Genomic DNA, 19,311 nt, shown 5'->3' with positions numbered 1-19,311 from the left:
ACCCAGCAGCTTGTCAAGACTTAAAAATCACCCCATGTGATAATAATGAAAGATTTTATATATATATATATATATATATATATACACACACACACACACACACACACATTTATATATATTACCACACATATATAGCATACACTCATATGTACATTATGTGTGTATTGTTTTGTTTTGTTGGAAACAGCTTTGGAGCCTGTCTGGAACTTGCTCTGTAGACCAGGCTGGCCTTGAACTCCTGAGTGCTTGGATTAAAGGAGTGTGCCACCACCTCTGGCGTGTGTATTATATTTATTGCTGCAGTACTGGGGATTAAACACAATATTGTGCATGCTAGGCAAGTATTCTACCATTGAGCATTTTTCCCTCTTCCTTCTGTCACATAGTAAAATGATATATAGTGAAAGACTTGTATGATGAACAGGTCATTCTTTTCTAAATAAAGTCTGTGTGATATTATAAAATCCTGCGTGGTGAAGATTCAATAGTAAGATAAACCAATGGGTTTTAATATAATAGTCCACACTCTCTGATAAGGTTACAGATACTACAAATTGCATTTATTTTTTAAAGACAGGTCTCATTATGTAGCCGTAACTGGCCTTGAACTCACAGAGATCTGCCTGCCCTACCTCCTAAGTGCTGGGATCAAATGTGTGTGCCGCCATGCCTAACACATGAATCTAGTTGTAAGAAATTGCCATTTGTCAGCTGATAGTTTCAGAGGAATAACCTCAGTTATCTAAAAAGGTTGTTAAAGAGGTTAGGGTTTTAGCTCATTAGTGGAGTGCTTTCCTAGCAAGCACAAGGTCCTGGGTTCTGGCCCCAGCACTGGAAAATACTAAAAAATAAAAGCTAGGACCAGCAAGATGACTTACCTGGTGAAGACACTTGTTATTCAAGCCTGGCAACATGAGTTGGGTCCTTAGAGCTCATGTCGGGGTGGAAGGAGAGAGCTGGGAACCATAGAGTTGACCTTTGACCTTCACTGAAGCAGTGTGGCCACACAACACATGCCAGACACACAATAATAAGAAAGAAAAATGAAAAGGAGGTTAAATTATTCCTCTTTGCTGGCCAAGTATATGTGCAAGTCTGATTTCCTTCATGTCTTTCAGCAAAACAACGTATCACAGGAAATTAAACACAGAGATAGATGTGAAATTGAGCTGTATTCTGTTAAGCCATACAATAAAAACTGTTAAAATATTGAAAATGTGCCCTTCTTATTTTGTTTTGGAAAGCAAAAAGTTGTTTGTTTTAAATAAGATATTTGTGTTGGGCAGTGGTGGTGTACGCCTTTAATCCCAGCACTTGGGAGGCAGGTGGATCCCTGTTAGTTTGAGGCCAGCCTGGTCTACAGAGTTCCATAGAAAACTCTGCCTTAAAAACTGCTAAATGAATGAAGGAATGAATAAATAAATGTTATTTATATTAACACATGATATCTTTGTTTTAAAATAAATTACATTTTAAAAACTACATGTATACTCTATACATATACTTACTATAATATATACATATAGAGTATACAGAATATATAGCATGTCTAATACATACATGCTCTATTAATAATTTCTTATGTCTCGAACCCCACCTCCTAAAAAACAAAATTAATTGGGATTTTTAAAAACCAACTTGGGGAAGAAATTAGATATTTGCAAAAATAACCTTAATTCCTAATAAACTTGCTTATTCAATTGTTTATTTTTATCTATAATTTTCTTTATAAAAGTTATCTCCATATTTTTAAAAAGCATCTTATTTATTTCATTTATTTTATACCACCACAGGACTCTCGTTCACTTAAAACCAATGATGACGTTTTCCTTAGGGGAGTTTTTTTTTTTTTCTGTGATAGATCTGGAGTGTCCCAGACTTTTACTTACAGCTCAGTTGATAATTATGTTTCTCTAGAAGTTTGTCTAGTTCGTGGACACTTTTGAATCTCTTGTTTTTCACTTCCAGTGATTTCCCCTTTCTCTCCCTTCTCTTTCTGTTTTTCTCTAGTACTGGGTGTAGACCAAGGAGCCCAGAGTTGCCCTGCACACTAGGCAGGCATTCTGCTCTTGAGCTGTATCCCTGGCGCTTCATTCTTGATATGAGTAATTTTCTCTAAGTTTTAGAACTACTCTCAGCAGAGGTTCAAATCTAGATATCCCATTTGTTGTCCTTTCTACCTAGTCTTCCTGCCAGTGTGTCTGCTCCTTATCCACCTTACACACTGTTGTCTTCGCTGCCTGTGGACTAATGTGTTCACTCTGTAGATTCTTCTGTATCTCACTGATTTATTTTTTTAGTGGTCATTTTCTAATACATGCTTTAAAAGCTATAAATCTCATGCTATTGCTGGCCTCGAGACATGGTCTTCCTATGTAGCCCAGGCAGGCCCTGCACCCTACTGTCACTGCATCTCAAGGGATGGCTGTTGTGCATCGTTGCCCCAGGTTTCCTGAGTCCAGCCATCGACCAATCTTTATTTCTGAATTAGGAATTGATCAACAGATTTTAACAAAAATGAGAAATCAAAGTAACCTGGGCAGGCTACATACAATAGGCTGCTTATTAACAGTCTGACAATATTTTAAAAGTAGAATATTTCATTTATACATGGAATATAATATCACAACTAATATGTATCGTTTAATCTACTATCTTGTTTTCTATGTGTCTGTGTGAGTGCACGCGCGCATGTGCCCGCATTTGTACATAGGTGGATATTTGAAGACTGCTTTGGAAGATTGGTCTCCTCCACAGTATGGGACCCAGGGATCAAACTCAATCTTGCTGGCAATCACCTTTACATGCAGAGCCATCTTGCTGCCCTTCATCTTGTTATTTGAGATAGGTCCTCTCACTGGCTCCTGGGACTCACTGATTAAGCTAGAATGGTTGGCCAGCAAGCTACAGGGATCCTTCTGTCTTTGCCTCTCCAGTGCTAGAATCACCTCAAAATGCCCTAATAAAAGGCAAAAGATTATTATTATTATTACTATTATTATTATTATTATTACAAGCATGCTCTTTGGCTTCTTATGTGAGTGTTGGGGCTTGACCACATGGCCTAGTGCTTACAGGACGAGCATTCTATTGTCTTTTATGCGCCCCCCCTTCCCTTTCTTCCCCTGGCACCTCCCCCACCCATGAAAAAAGGGAGTTTTCATTGTTTTATTTTTTTCACATCTCACACTGACGGGGAGGGGAAGAGACTTCTTTTCTATGTGTGTGTTTTGCCTGCATGTGTGAATATGTGCTCAGTGTGTGCTTGGTGCCCATATGGAGACCAGAAGAAGGCATTGGATCCCCTGGAACTAGAGTTACAGATGGCTGTGAGCCACCCAGGGGGTGCAGGAGCAGCCAGTTGTCTTAACTGCTGAGCCAGTTCTCACTGGCTTTTTGCCGTTCACCTTAGTTTTCTTTTTAGTGTTTATGCATCTTTCCTTGTGTTCTTGGCCTACTAAAGAATGATGTGACTCATGATCTTAGCCAAAAGGCTGAGAAATGATTTAACAAGTAGAATTCTTACTGAGGCATAGATAATGAAGGGGCCTGAGGGTCCTTTGGTAGCTGCATTTTTCCCTCACAACTTACGTTCTTGTTGGTTATTTTAACTTTCTGTATTCCACAAAACACTTACTACTTTCTAATAGTCAATATCTATTACTTTTTGTTTATTCTTTCTGTTGATTTTCATTCTTTAAAATACTTCTTAGTTGTTGTTGTTTTGATTTTTAAAAGGTTTTTTGAAGCAGTCTCCCTGTCTAGCATAGACTCAAATGCTGAAATTATAGATGTGGTTCCACTTACACCTTTTTTTTTTTTTTTTTTGGAAAGGTGTGTGTGTGTGTGTGTGTGTGTGTGTGTGTATGTGTGTGTGTGTGTGTTTGTAAAGATGGCTCAATGGTTAAGAGCAATTGTTGCTCTATTGTGAGTGCTGGAGTTTGGATCTGAATTCACAAATGCCTCTAATTCCACCTCCGAAGGTGATGCCCTATTCTGGCCTCTGTGGGCACCTATACCCATACACACATATGCATCACAGAGATACACATGTGAAAATGAATCAGTGTTTTATTAAACCCATATGAGTGACAAATATTTACAGTGTATAAGAACATTATCCCACAGCAATCTTTTAATTAGTTAGACACTTTACCATCCAAGAGAATAATACTGGCTAACAAAGTATGCTCTAAGGTGATGTAAATCCACCCCCTAAGCTTCTCTTGTGGCTTATTTGTTTTATTTCTTTTATATATTCCCTTTTTTTCCAATTCTTTGTAGATTTATTTAAGTTTATGTGTATGAGTGTAATAAATAATTTATTTATATATATTTATTAGAACTTCTTTCTCTAAATCCTCTGATCACCTTTTCTTTATTGTGTAGGGCATTCTTGTTTGTTCAGATGTCTTTGCTTTTTGCTACAGTGGTTGTAGATGGTATAGGTGAATTGCCCCCATTCCCTCCCCCACAGCTATCTTCTGAGAGCTACAGTCAGGGTGGAGGATGACCCCGGTCCACTCCCTGTTCCTGACAGACTGTTGTGTTGCTGCTTCCTGGCGTTAGCACCTGCTTCCATTTCCTTTAGCCCTCTGATCCTCTGGGAAAATGCATACGCTAAGCCCTGCTTTCTTAAACACTGGCCTGCCACTTAAAAGACATTTCCGGTAGGCATACAGAGAGAATGGCACTCTAGGCAGTGATCAGAGAGAGACGGCAAGCATAACACAATATAAACGTACTACACAACTGCCAAGTTTTGTGTGTGGATGTTTTTGTATGTCTCTTAGGTAAGATGTGCAGTTGCGTTACTGCACACACTTGTCCCTCAGGCCATCCCAGTTCTTCAGGATTCTCCTGTCTCTGGCCAACTGCTCAGTAAGCATCCCGCTGGCTCATCTGCCGCCCCACAGCCTCAACACTGAAAAGGGAATATGATATCTTCCCCGCAAAGCATGCTGTCTTTCTCTTGTCAATTACCATTCCAGTCTCTCAAGCTTAAAACTGCATTCCTGCTTGACTTGTGCCTTCAACACTCTTCCCTGTGACTTTCTCGGTGTGTCTGGGAAGCCTGTGTCCAGCTTCTGCATGACTTACTTCTCCCTGGGCTGTTGCTCTCTCTCTTCTAGGCTGTGCTGCTGTGCCAGTACTGCCCAGCAGCCTCCTCTTTCTGCCGCTTTCCTTCTTCCTGTTCCTTTGATCGCTGTTCCATATGATGCCAGATTTGTGCTTTGTCTGAATGCTTTCCTCCAGGACTCTTCGCTCCTGAGCTCTGACTCCTACCTCATCATCTCTGGCGGACAGTGCGGCTCTAGACTTTCCCCACATTCCACTGTACGAGCCCTTTTCAGCCTTGCAGGTCTTCTCTGTCTCTGTAAGAGTCTTAACCTTCCACTGTTTTAACAGGACTTCCTTATCTCCCTGTGGACCTAACAGCTCTCAGGGAACAGCAACCCCAAGCCCACCTGGGGCTGTTGTGTCTAGTTTGCAGGTCTGCACAGGATGCTGCAGCGGCTCTTGTTGCCGGTCTTTGCTGGGGGTTCTGGCCAGAGCTCTCTGCATCCCTAATACACCTGCTTACCTTTCTCTTTCCTGTTTCTCTGCCTCCTGGTGTGACTGGCTTGTTTAAGTTTGTGCCTGCTGTTTTTACACTTAGGATGTATGCATCTCGAAGATGCTTAATATCTTGTGAACACATTCAAATACTTAAAAAAGTTTATTTAAACTTGCAGACCCATGTGTCTGGCGAAGACAGAAGAGATACAGTGTTAATTCAATGATGAGTTTATATGGAAAAAATAAACAGTATTTGAGCTAATTTCCAGGTACTCAGGGTTAGTGCTTTAATAAGATTTCTGTGTAGCCATTTGTTATATGTATCTTTGTCAAGCATGAGATGCTAGTGATTATTTAATGTTTTCTTTTTGATGACTTAATTCATATTTGTGAGACTTACTCATCTTTGTAATCCTTGTCCTCAGAAAACTGCCTAAGACATGTTGGACTTGGTTCTGATTAAATGTGTCCTTGTTATAGTTTGTTGCTGTGCAGAATATCACTCTTAATTTGTGTGTTTTAACCTTGAGGGGTTTTTGTTTGTTCCCATTCTATAATTATTTACCCCTTAAAAACATGAAGTATAGAAGCCATAGTGTCTTGATAGGCTATGACCTAACTTTTGAATGAAAAAATATACTTAAAGATTGATTGATGTGTGTCTATGACATTACAATATATAATGTAAATATATTAACAACTGAGATTGCCTTCCTTTGTTTCACCCCTAATAAATTATTTTTAAAATTAAGTCTATTTTGTAACAGACTCATTAAAAACACAATATTTCCATACATGCATATTTTGTATACTTAGTCAAATATATCTGTCTCAAACATTTGTCATATTCATAATCAATTTCTCCCAGCTTTTTAGAATATATTATTTATAGCCATTATAAAGTTACCCCATAGTGTAGTTGAGAGGGCGGCAAGCCATGGATCCAGCCAGCCTCAGGCATACTAGGCGCAGGTCCCCATCTCATCAGGTCAGACGTAAGGCATTAGACAAAAGGTCAGTCAGCCACCTCCAGGCAGGCTCCATCTCTGACATGCCTGCAGTAGTGCCTCGGGGAGAGCTGTGAGGAATGTGACAGAGATGCTTCTGGTCACTTGAATCATCTTGGCAAGCTTTGCTCTTGTTTTAGCATTAATGGCCGCAGCATTCAAGCTAGAGTGGTCTCTAGAGAGCTTTCTGCAGCAATTGCCAGAGGTTCCAGCCCTTACGGATACAGCTGTTCATTATGGTCTATTGTCCTCCATCCCGGGGCAGCTGGCCGCACAGCTCCAGCCACCATGCCTGTCTTCCAGACACCCCATCTTCTTTAAAGCATTTATTTTTATCTTATGTGTTTGAGTGTTTGGACTGCATGTTGTATGTGTGTGCACCACGTGCATGCCTGGTGCTGTGGAGGCCAGAAGAGGGTGTTGGCTCCCCTGGAACTGGAGTTAGAGATGCTTGTGAGCTGTTATGTGGGTGCTGAGAACAGAAAGTTTCTCTCCAAGAGCAGCGAGTACTCTGAACCACTTAGTCATCTCTCTAGTGCTTTAGCATCTCCTTGGTGGTTATTTGGTCTAGCCAAATAAAAGGTCTGCCTTATATGCAGCCGGATGTCCATTCCAAATGCCACAGTCCCACAGAGGCCTGGCACATCTGGAAGCTGGCCTCCCTCTCTTTGCTTTTCCAATAGTGAGTTTTATAGAATATTCTTAGAAGTCGGTCTGTGAAAAGATTAAAAACCAAACCATAAGTGTCCAGCATGTCACTTACTCTTTTTTGAAATGTATATTGTTTTTCTAAATGTTTTATTATTTTATGTGTGAGTATTTTGTCTGCTTGTATTTATGTACACCACATGTGGGCCTGTTGCCTGGGGAAGTCAGAGAGGGTATCAGGTCCTCTAGTACTAGAGTTACAGTTGGTTGTGAGCCACCGTGTGGATACTTGGAATTGAACCCAGGTCCTCTGCAAGAGCAGCCAGTGCTCTTAAGTGCTGAGCCAGCTCTCCAGCCACATTGTCATTTCTGAATGTTGACTACCGTACCATGTTGGTCAGAAATGTTTCCTGGAGTCTTCTAAACCTTCCTAAAACTTCATAAAAGTTGTTGAGGAGTATTTGGATTATGGTGACGACACATACCATACTAGAAACACAAATTTAATGCTTATCTCATTCTAAAGTAATAGACCTATAGAAAGTTAATATCAGGCCAGGTGTGGTGATGCACACCTTTAATCCTTTAATCCTAGCATTTGGGAGAGGCAGCAGGTAGATCTCTGAGTTTGAGGCCAACCTGGTCTATAAAGTAGGTTCTAAGGCAGCTATGACAGTTACACAGAGAAATCCTGTCTCAAAGAAAAAAAAAGTTAACAGTTATCTTTTGGTGAAAAATATTTTTCAAAACCAAAAGAGTTGCAATGTAAAAACTTGGGTTTTTTGGTAAGTCTCTTTCATGTCTTAACAAAAGAGTTGGATTATTGTGTCTGCTTCTGTATCTGGTTTGTTGTGAAGTTACTTGAAGGAAATCCTGCTTTATGCAGGTGTTTGAGGAAAAGGAGTATTGGGGGATGGGGGACACAGTGTTTGCTCTTCCAGAGGACCTGGGTTCGATTCTGAGCGTCCATCCGATTGCTCACAACCATCTTAACTCTAGTTCCAAGAGATCCATGCCCTCTTCTGACCTCCATGACCACCACACATGCACATGGGGCATGTGCAAATTGCAGGCAAAACACTCATACACATAAACTTAAATAAATCTACAAAGAATTGGAAAAAAAGGAAATATTTACTCACTTTTCAAATAAATTGGGAATATTCTTCCTTGACCTTTATACCGGAACTTAGCAAATGGTATTTTCTTCAAGAAAATAACTTGGGATCGAAACAACATTAACAAGCTTCTTTTTTAAACTTGTGTTTGCCTGAGAGCGTAAATGAGAAGAGAAAGGCTGATGGTGCGGCTTTGAACTCTGATGAAGTCATGAGCCATGGCGCATGCATTTTACAGACAAGGGGAGTTCACAGAACAGCACCCTAAGTAAATGCCGTGTTAAAACTCCTTGGAGTTTGTAGGGAATTGTCCTGGTGAGAAGACTTGATTTGGATGTAGATGAATTGCTGGAAGAACAAAGCTCTCCTGTTTAAATCACTATGTTGTTTCTGGCTTATGGGTGGATCTGACTAATAATTACAGATTCTGTTTGTTTGTTTTGACTTTCTATTTCTTAACTCTGTATTTATTTTTTATTCTAGACTTACTCTGGACTCTTCTGTGTAGTCATAAATCCTTACAAGAACCTTCCAATTTACTCTGAGAATATTATTGAAATGTATAGAGGGAAGAAGCGTCACGAGATGCCGCCGCACATCTATGCCATCTCAGAGTCTGCTTACAGATGCATGCTTCAAGGTAAATAGACACATGAGAGTAAGACATACTTTGAGTTTGTTAGATAATCATTTTTAATGTCTTAATCTGACCTGTAAAAGGTTTTAATTTTCCTTTAAAAATTAAAAATGGACTAGGCATGGTGGTACTGAGGAGGCAGAGGCAGGTGCATCTGTGAGTTTGAAGCCAGTCTGGTCCACATAGCAAGCTCCAGGTTAGCTAGGGCTATACAGTGAGACCTTGTCTCTGTCAATCAATAAATGATATATTTATTGTTGAAAAGTTATTAATGTTTAAGACTAAAATAGATGTGGCTGTTTACCATAGGAAGCTAAAATACGGTTACTGCTTCATAGCAATACTTTTTCTAATAGTAAAAGGCATCAAGTTTTTGATAATATATTTGATCTCTACCACAAACTAGTACAAGTACTATTCCATTGTGTTAGGCTTTAAAACCAACAGGAAAGGACTGGGGAGGGTGTGGTACAGCAGTAGAACGTTTGTTTGGCATGGGTGAAGCCCAGGGTTCAGTCCATCCCTAGCACTACAAAATAATATGAAAGAATATGAAATATAAACCAGCTGAGCCTGCAGCGCAGGCCTATGGTTCCAGCTGCGGAGGAAGAGCATATGTTCTAGACAATCTGCCTGGGCAATTTAGTGAGACGCTGTTTCAGAATAAAAATGTGGGGTGGCAGGCTGCTTGTCTAGCATGTACAAGGCCCTGGGTTCAATCTGTAGTACTGCTAAATAAATACATGTAAAACCAACAAGAATAATAGGACGGTAGATACATTATTGAGTAAGGGGGAATTATAAAATCTTACTGTAGTTTAAATGCATATAAAGAGACAACAAAAGTCTTAAAATGTGTGATTGCTTTTGGATCAGAATGAATGTTATAGATTTGTTGAGGTCTTCATTTGAACCCTGATTTTGATATTGGAAGGGTTTTTTCCTTCCCCCCAAAGGCTGACCATATAGAGCACCTCATGAGACAGGAAGTGGGAGAGTGCCCGCTTAACCAGGTCCGTGGCCCCTTGTTTCAGTTGCAGTGGTTGCCTCTCTGGTGCTTGGATGGCTATAGAAAGGGAAAGTTTCCAGAAGGCTGGGGATGGGCTCTCCTATGCATGATTCCAAATTCTTTAAAAGGAGAAAATACTGCAGTCTTCTGAGCATAATGTACATACCAAGAGGATTGTAGGTCAGTTTAAAAACAAAGTATTTGCTATATTAGTTTTGACTTATTAGCAAAATGAAACACTGAGCAATTTTATCAGACAGTTGAGACCTACACCATTCTACAGTCCCCTGTGTGACCCTGACTGGGTTGCACTGGAGCTGCTGATAAACGTATGCAGTTGCCTGGGCTTGAATGCAGTGCACCGAGAGGTGTGTGCCCATCAATGCCTCTGTCACTGTGTGTGAGGATGTAGGAGGTACACCTATAAAGGTGCTGGGTGACGTGAGACTCAGGTGGTTAAGACAGCACAGAAACTTTAAATCTTTTGCCGGGTTGAATGGAGAGCTGACTATAATATTCTACTAGTAGTGTAATAACTTAAAAGAGTAAATGTTATGTCCTGTGAATGGGTTCCCAGTCTGCTTGGCAAGAGGAAGCTATGAGGAAGGTGTGGTCTGCGGACAAATGGTAGTATTGTCATTACTAATGCTAGAAAGGACAGTTCATTGAAAATTCCTATAAGCTAGGCATAATAATATGTATTATAAATTTATATTTGTTTGTATTTATCTCCAATCTGAGGCACAAAGAAATTAAACAACTTGACCAAGAACATGTAGGTTGTTGAAAAGTATGAGACAGGGTTAAAAACCAGGCAACCTGACATTTTTCTTGTTCTTTGGTTTTGAACAAGGGTCTCTGTAGCCCAGGCTGACCCCAGACTTCCTGCTTCATCATCCAGAGGGCTAGGGTTAAGGGCTTGAACTTCCACACATGGCTTTTACTTGAAATATTCTTAGCTACATTAAATGGAATTCACTGATGATATACAAAATTTTAAATTTGATACAGAGAACTTTGCATTCTGTTCTGCGAGGGAGGGGCTGCCTGCTTCTGCTTCTATATACTGTACACAAGAAAGAGGACAGATTAGGCTCACATGGTCCACCCAGTTACCGTGCGAACAGACAGCTGCATGCCAGAGAGCCTGAGAGGGGACCATGTGGATCATTTAAAGCGTAGGGCTCCTCTCATTTTTGATGTTAGAAAGAATTCCCCATTTAACCTGCCTAGATCTTTTAAATTCTGTTTCTTTTATCCGTAAAATATCATCCCAGTTTCATGTCGTGTGTAATTATTTTGGGAACACGTTCTGCATCTTCAAATTTACTGACAGAAATGTTGAAAAGTTTGCTTTTTTACAAAATATAAGAGCTGGAGAGGTGGCATAGTGGTTAAGAACTCTTCCTGAGACCAAGGTTGAACTCCTAGCACCCAGTGGTGACTGACAACCGTAGCTCCACTTCCAGGCCATCCGGCACCCTCTCCCGGCCTCCATGGCAATAGCGCATGCGCAGGCGAAACACCTATACGTATATCTATCAATCAGTCATTAAAAAATAAAACTTTTTTAAAATTTTTAGGTTTGGAGTCTAAGGGATACCATGTCAGTAGAGTGCAGAGTGTATCTGGCACATACTGGTTGCTCAGTAAACATTTGTTGAATGAATGGGCAGAAGCAGAGCTCTTGGGCATGATTTTTGTTTGGTTTTGGTTTTTGGTTTATTTGAGACAGGGTTTCTCTGTAGCACTGGCTGATGTCCTGAAACTCATTCTGTAGATCAAACTGGCCTCTAACTCACCAAGATCCGCCTGCCTCTGCCTCCCTAGAGCTGGGATTAAAGATGTGTGCCACACTGCCTAACTGGACATGAATTTGATTGCAAAATAATCATGTGTTCAGTAGAAGCTAGGACAGCAATATTGACACATCCAGAGAATAAAGCAGTCTGTGGAAGACTAGATGCAAATAAGGAGGAAGGGGTGGAACCTGTGAGCCTTGGAGACATGGAGTCTTTCTTAGTTCCGTGGTAGAAACAATCATTCAGGAAAACACCTGAGCTAAAGAAAAGATTTAGATCTTCCGGGCAGGATATTGAACAGAAGTGATGCATGCCTCATCTTACATAGTTTGGCAAACAGAACAAAGTCAGAGGATCTTCATGGAAAGGAATCGTTAATATCAGACCTCATTTGTAGTAACATGACTCAGAAACTAAAGTTGTAATTTAGCGATCTCCCTGAGTATGTAACTCTCTGAGGTCACCCAAGCCTGCACTCTGTCTGCATAAGCTCACCGTCATCGGGCCCCTCTCCCTTTGTTCCTGTCACCTTCCACTCCAAACAGCTTCCTTTCAGGACCTCTTGATCTAGCTGCCCAGAAGGGTGGCCTTTGAGGCCTCCTTTTGGTATGCCATAACTATTTAAGAGTGTATTGCTTTTTTGAAGCCTTAGAAAGAAACCCACAATACCTTGTTCTACTTTGTTTCTTGTTGTATTTGAATCTGGGTCGGAACTCCCCTCTCCCCTCCCCTCTCTGGCTGTCTAATGGAGCCCAGACTGTCCTGACACTCACACTGTAGCTAGGGATGGCTTTGTTCTCTGATCTTCCTACTTTCCTTTTTATTTTGTCTCAGAGAACACCCACTGTCTTGAGAATCCACTTTTCCAGATGTTCTGCTCAATCTTCATTGATTTTTCTTCCAGGATTTAATCGACTCCTGGCTTTCTCCTTGAGAATGTCACTTGAGCACTCCATGAAGACTACCCCACAATGGGAGTTGTGTCCTTAACTGCCCTGTATCTCTGCTAAGTTTTTTCATCTTTACCCCTTCTATACCTCCCCAAACTATCTTCTCTGTTCCCCTCACTCTTTGATGGCGCTGACCCGCCCACCACTCCCCACACCTCTCTCCCGGGCAGGGATTTTTTTGCCTCAAGTTTTGCTGTGACTCTGTTAGGAGCTACATAGTTTGTGGTGAACCACCCACAAAAAGGCATTATGGAATCACCTGCTATTGTTTTTTTTTTTTGTTTTTTTTTTTTTAGTATTTCACAAGCTCCATTGTAATGTCCATCCAGATTGTTTGTCCACTCAGGGAGACTGGCTGTGTTTGCTTCCGGTGGGTCCCTGTGTAGTTCTCTTTCAGGGTGACTTTTTCAACAGTTTCCTCACATCCTAGCTCCTCTGTCCCTTTATTCTTTGTTGTACCTGTTTGTCAGAGTTCTCACGCTAGATGCGTGAGACTGTGTGTACCTCTTGACATTCTTCCTTGGGTGTCGATACTCCTGAACTCACTGTGTTCATCCAGTGATCAGATTGATCCTGCTGCAAATTCAGGACTGAAATGACTTTACCCTCAGCACGACTTGCCAGCTCTGCCTGGAGAGAGATGATTGACACTTGCTGTTGATGACTATTTGGGACCCTGTGTCCTTCAGACCTCTGGCTCCTTTGTGTTCCTTGGCTTTCCATATAGCAACTTATTTCTCATTTCTAAGAAATGAGAAGTCACCAGGGAACTGTCCCAGATTCCCCAACTAGACTGACAAACCATGTATTGCTGTGCCTGTGGCTATCCAAGGCTAGTCCTGCCCGTTCCTTCATCTCTCTCCAGGAATCTCCCAGTGCCAGTTGTCTTGAGAGTCACTCTATCTGCTGCCCTGCTTTTGACAGCTTCCCAACAGCGCTAGATGTGCTAATCACTTCCCCTTACTTAAAAACATAGAATGATTATTTATCCCGTTTTCTCCTCCTTTGCACTGTCAGATTTTTGAAGCTTTCTCAGGAGTTAGGCAGGCAGGTAGGCCGCTACAGCTCATGGTGGAAACTGGAAAATTCTTTGTCTTCTCAAGGGCTGTAAGTACAGCAGGCAGGTCGCGACGCCTGTGGTAGAAACTCGAAGAACAAGGCTGCGTTTGAGAGTGTGAGGGAAGGAGTGACAACGGCATGGAGAAGGTGTGCCGTGATCATCCGGAGAGACAGAAGACACTTGGTTTACACCATTGTCACTGCGTCAGATACCTAAACTGACATCTTTTGGGAATGCAAAGAGAGTGGGAACCGAGATCCTAGAGGAAGATGCCACATGCTTCTCAGAATTTAGTCTCAAGGGGTAAAAGAATATAAAAGATGGAACTGAACAGTTTAGCAAGCAGGGATTGAAAAAATAAGCGTATGTGACAGCTGTCTATCAATCAAGAAACACATTTTCAAACTTGGAGCAAATTCTGAAGCAGGCCACCAAGAAAAACCTCAGTTCCTACAAGAAGAAATGGTGGGGCACAGTCTCCGCCCGTGTGTAATGACAAAGTATTAATGCTAAAAAGATCCCAGTGGCTTGACTGTCGAGCGAGTGTGTGTGCTGAGTTCTTATTTCTCTTCACTCTTGTCGTGTGTTTGTGTGGGATTTGATGAGAGAGGCTGTCAGGAAGTATAGTGTAGCTTCTTGACTGTGTGTGTGTGTGTGTGCGTGCGTGTGTGTGTGTATGTGTGCACCATGCACACATACACACACACACGCACGCACACACACACACACACACACACACAGGCTGGAGAGATGGCTCAGCACTTGAGAGCACTGACTGCTCTTTAGAGGAAACAGGTTCAATTCCCAGCACCCACATGGCAGCTCAGAATTGTCTGTAAGTTCAATTTCAGGATATCTGACGCTCTCACATAGTCATACATACAGACAAAGCATCAAGGCACATAAAATAAAAATAATTTTTTTTTAAAAAAGAAAGTTGAGTCGTGTTAATAAACACTTATAGATCTAGTTTTATTAGTCAACAATAATTTATGGCAGAGCTAGGCATTTTATGTAGCAAGAAAGACAAAAGATATTTTATGAACATTGTGGGCCTGTGAGCTGTCAAGTGAGCCATTCTGTGTTTCATTCACAGTAAAAAGAGCTTTCTTTAAAGCATAGCAGTAAAGTGAGCCGAAACCAAAGGGAAATGTATAAAAAGTCTCTGCGTTGAACTGGCAGGTAAAACTGTGAAGTGACTATGACTGTACCCGAGCCCCACCTGAATGAGGCTGTAGCATCATTAACAAGGATCCAGTTGATCCATGATTAGCGTAACCAGAGCAGTGCCCTTGGGAGTATTGAAGGGACTGGAAAACTGGAAAGATCCACCTTTATGTCTGAATCACAAGGCCTGGACAATTAGAGACAGAGTCTGTTACATTTAAGGCCTAGGTGATTCCCATTCTCTGAGTGAATTTAGCTCTGTAGTCTTGAGGAGTTCCCTTGCATCTCCCATTTGGTTGTGTTTTTAAGTGATGGGTGTCAAGATTGCTTGACTGGAGGATAACTTTGGTCCCTCATGACAGATCCTAGATACCACCCATCACTGGGCCAATCTGAATGTATTTCCGTGGCAGGTGCAGTGCAGTGTCGCCTAGTGTGACAGTACCTATACCCTTCCCTCCTGCGTGAGGAGTGAGTCCCTTAGGAAGAGAATTGCTGTGCTTCAGAAGTGACTCTTGAACCTGAAACTGGGAACGTGAATGCGAGTGTCCTGTATCAGGAGAACTAAAGGCGAGATGTGCAGGAAGTCAAAAGACCTGTCACCGAGTATCTCGGTCCCAACAATAAGAGACAGTGTAACAACAAATATACGCCTTTTCTAAGAAAAACGTTTCAATATGGGCAAATAATAAACATTTGAGGATGGGCAGATAGCTCAATCTATAGCATACATAAAGGAAGTACCTATTACAAGTACAATCTGAAGCAAAAACATGGAAAAAAGAGGGGCAGGAGTGATGGCTCAGTGGTTAAGAGCACTGGCTACTCTGCTCTTCCAGAGGTCCTGAATTCGATTTCCAACAACCACACATTGGCTCACAACCTTCTGTAATGGATCTGGTGCCCTCTTCTGGTGTGCAGGCGTGCATGAAGACAAAGCACTCATATACATCATAAAGCACAAAAGTGTGTATGAAGTATGAAAAATGAGCATCATTTGATATCAGAAAAGGAGTCTAATAAATAATGGAGCTGTCTCTAGCCTCTGGGTTATGGAAGGGCACAGGAGAAGAGACCCCTTGAGCTGACAAAGCATGAGATGGCGGGGAACCCTACTGGTGACACTGTCGGACTTTTATGTCATTGGAGAGGCAAACAGCGATAAACATGAAGGAAGTTAAGAAGTGGGAAGAGTAGAGGGTTGGTGGAGTAAAACTGACTTCCCAGAAGAACTATTTGAAAGGTATAAGCATCTCTGGCTTGCTTATGTATTTTCAGCAATACCTCATTATAGCTAAAGAGAAATGAATGCTAGGAATACATACTGTCATTTATAATTTCGGGATGTCAAAATCATCTGCAGTTCAGCCTTTTGGGTATTGGCATCCTTTGTTGGCCCCCTGCAGTTGACCGCACTCACCAGTGGTTCAGTTCTCTTTAGAGCTGAGAAATGTTCCACAGTATGCATCCCCTGGTTTGCTCACTTGCCCCCTGGAGGACATTTAGTACCCTGGTTTGGACAGCTAAGTCAATTGCACACGTGTGAAGTTTTCATTTCACCTGGGCCAGTTCAGTGTTGGGGCGATTATGAGAAGTTATCGTTTGCCTTCCTTCCAGCAGTGGGGGAGTGCCAGTTTTTCCAAATCTTTATTAGCTTTGGGTGTTGCCAATTAAGTTGTAGCCTTTCATAGGTCTGCTGTAGTTTCTAACTCTGTGTGTGCGTGTGTTTGTGCGTTCACAAGGTCCTATTCCCCTGAGCTGTATTCCCAGACCGTCTGCTGTAGTTTCTCGTGCTTGTCCACTGAGTGCTCCAGTGCATCTTTAATGTGCGTATGCTGGAGAGGTTGTGGGGTAAAGGGAACGCTCCTCCATTGCTGGTGGGAGTGCAAGCTGGTACAGCCCCCTTGAATATCAGTATGGCAATTTCTCAGAAAATTAGGAAACAACCTTCCTCAAGGCCCAGCAATGCCACTTTTGGGTATATATCCAAAGGATGCTCAATTGTACCACAAAGGCATGTGTTCAACTATGTTCATAGCAGCATTGTTTGTCATAGCCAGAACCTGGAAACAACCTCAACCAAAGAATGGATAAGGAAAATGTGGTATGTTTACACAATGGAGTACTATATAGCAGAAAAAAACAATGACATCTTGAAATTTGCGGGCAAATGGATGGATCTAGAAAACATCATATTGAGTGAGGTAATCCAGACCCAGAAAGACAAATATCATATGTACTCAACTCATAAATGTCTTTTAGACATAAAGCAAAGAAAAACCAGCCTACAATTTACAATCCCAGAGAACCTAGGCAACAGTGAGACCCCTAGGAGAGACATACATGGATCTAATCTAATCTACATGGGAAGTAGAAAAAGACAAGATCTCCTGAGTAAACTGGGAGCATGGGGACCATGGGAGAGGTGAGGAAGGGAGGGGAGTGGAGAAAAATATATAGCTCAATTAAAACACTAAGAAAGAAGGAAAGAAAGAAAGAAAGAAAGGTAGAAGGAAGAAAGATAGAAAGAAGAAAGGAAGGAAGGAAGGAAGGAAGGAAGGAAGGAAGGAAGAAACCAGAGGCTGTCAGTGGAATCCATCCCTCTACTTCTCAGGTCATCGGGCTAGCACAGCAAGTGGTTTTACCCCCTGAGCCGTCTCACCAGCCCCATATTGACTTTTCTTTAATCTTTTAAAACTGATTTACTCTTGTGGGTATTTTGTTTTGTTTTTGAAGTTTTCTTGAGGTTTTATATTAGACAGTCATCTCCCCTCAAGCACTGACCTCTTTCATGCCTTTAACATTTATTCTTTTTTGCTTTTCCACATTAAAAGAAAGTAGTGAGAACAGATATCCTTGCCTTCTTCATGGTCTTAGATGTACAACATTTATAAGATGATAGGAACTGTAGGGGTTTTAGGTCAAAAAGTCCATTATAGAATGGAATTCCATTGTATTCTAGTTTGCTAAATCAATCTTTCTTTCTTTCTTTCTTTCTTTCTTTCTTTCTTTCTTTCCTTCCTCCCTCCCTCCCTCCCTCCCCCCTTCCTCCCTCCCTTCCTCCCTCTCTTCCTTCCTTCCTTCCCTTCTTTCTTTTCCCTTTAAAATCATGAATGGATTCTGCCCCCAATGTTTTTTCTGTATCTTCAGTTATAAAGTAGTCTTTCTCTCCCTCTCTTCCTCCCTCCTTCTTTCCCTCCCTCTTTTTCTTTTTTTCTTTGTTTTTCAAGACAGGGTTTCTTTGAATAATGCTTGTTAGTTGTCCTGGAACTAGCTCTGTAGATTAGACTGGCCTCGAACTCACAGAGATCCACCTACCTCTGCCTCGCGAGTGCTGGGACTAAAGGTGTGTGCCACCACCACCCAGCAGTGGTTTTTCTATTTTCAGTCTCTTAACCCAGTGAATTAAAGTAAGGATAAGCACCATTTGCCTTATTTGACTTATTTTATTTATTGCTGGATGTTATTGCTATCACTCTGTTAAGAATTTTTGTGCCTGGACGGTAGTGGCATATGCCTTTAATCCCAGCACTCAAGAGGCAGAGACAGGCAGATCTCTGTGAGTTTAAGGCCAGCTTGATATACAGAGAGAGTTCCAGGACTGGCTCCAAAACTACAGAGATACCGTGTGTGTGTATGGGGGGGGGGTTATTTATGAGATAAATTATGAGATAAATTATTTCTATTATACCTTTTCTTTCAGGTTTAGCATTTGGCCAAAGTAAGCCTTGCCTCTTAGATAGAGTAGGCTAGGAACCATTTCTCCCTCTTCATTTCCTGAAGACTGTAAAAGTTGGTGTTATGTCAATCTTAAATATTTCATAAAATTCACTTTTTCATGGGAAGGATTTTAATTATACAGTCAATTTCTTTAATAGTTTTAATAGGGCCCTTTGGGTTACTGGGGGTTTTTTGTTTGTTTGTTTTTGTTTTTTAAGTAAGGTCCCCCCACCCTGTGTTATTTTCTGTTCTTTTCATTTCCTCTCTTGGGGTTTCATTTGCTCTTCCTACAGTGGGGGTTGAGATTGTTGATTTTAGCATTCCCACTGCTGAGCGTGCGGTTTGTCAGTGATACTAAGTGCCTTCTCCTGTGGTTTTTGGAAGGCACTGTGGAAAACGCTACGCTTGCTGCATCTGAGCTGGCACACATCTCCTATTAGAAGACTAGTTTGATTTTTGAACTAAATGTCCTTCATCATAAATGTCACTGTCTGAAAACATTTATAGGTTTCCAGGCTTTGTGCACTGTCATAGTGCTTCTCCTGGCACTTCAAGGGGTGAACGGGTCAGTGACACCGAACCCAGGTGAGGGGACAGTGTCTTAGAGTTGGAAGGCTCTTGGAAGGTTCTCAGG

General features: G+C 41.5%; 1 protein-coding gene across 1 annotated transcript in view; it reads left to right on the top strand.

Annotated features, from left to right (window-relative positions):
* Myh10 (myosin heavy chain 10) overlaps nt 1-19,311 on the top strand; it is a 124,569-nt gene that overhangs the window by 14,030 nt on the left and 91,228 nt on the right. Inside the window, exon 3 of the mRNA XM_038325626.2 lies at nt 8,816-8,972. Coding sequence (XP_038181554.1) covers nt 8,816-8,972 — 157 coding nt within the window. The remainder of the gene's footprint in view (nt 1-8,815; nt 8,973-19,311) is intronic.

Source organism: Arvicola amphibius, chromosome 4, assembly GCF_903992535.2.
Source record: "Arvicola amphibius chromosome 4, mArvAmp1.2, whole genome shotgun sequence".
Classification (NCBI taxonomy): Eukaryota; Metazoa; Chordata; class Mammalia; order Rodentia; family Cricetidae; genus Arvicola; species Arvicola amphibius.
The sequence above is the reverse complement of the archived record's forward strand: the minus strand, read 5'-3'. Positions and strand labels throughout refer to the sequence as shown.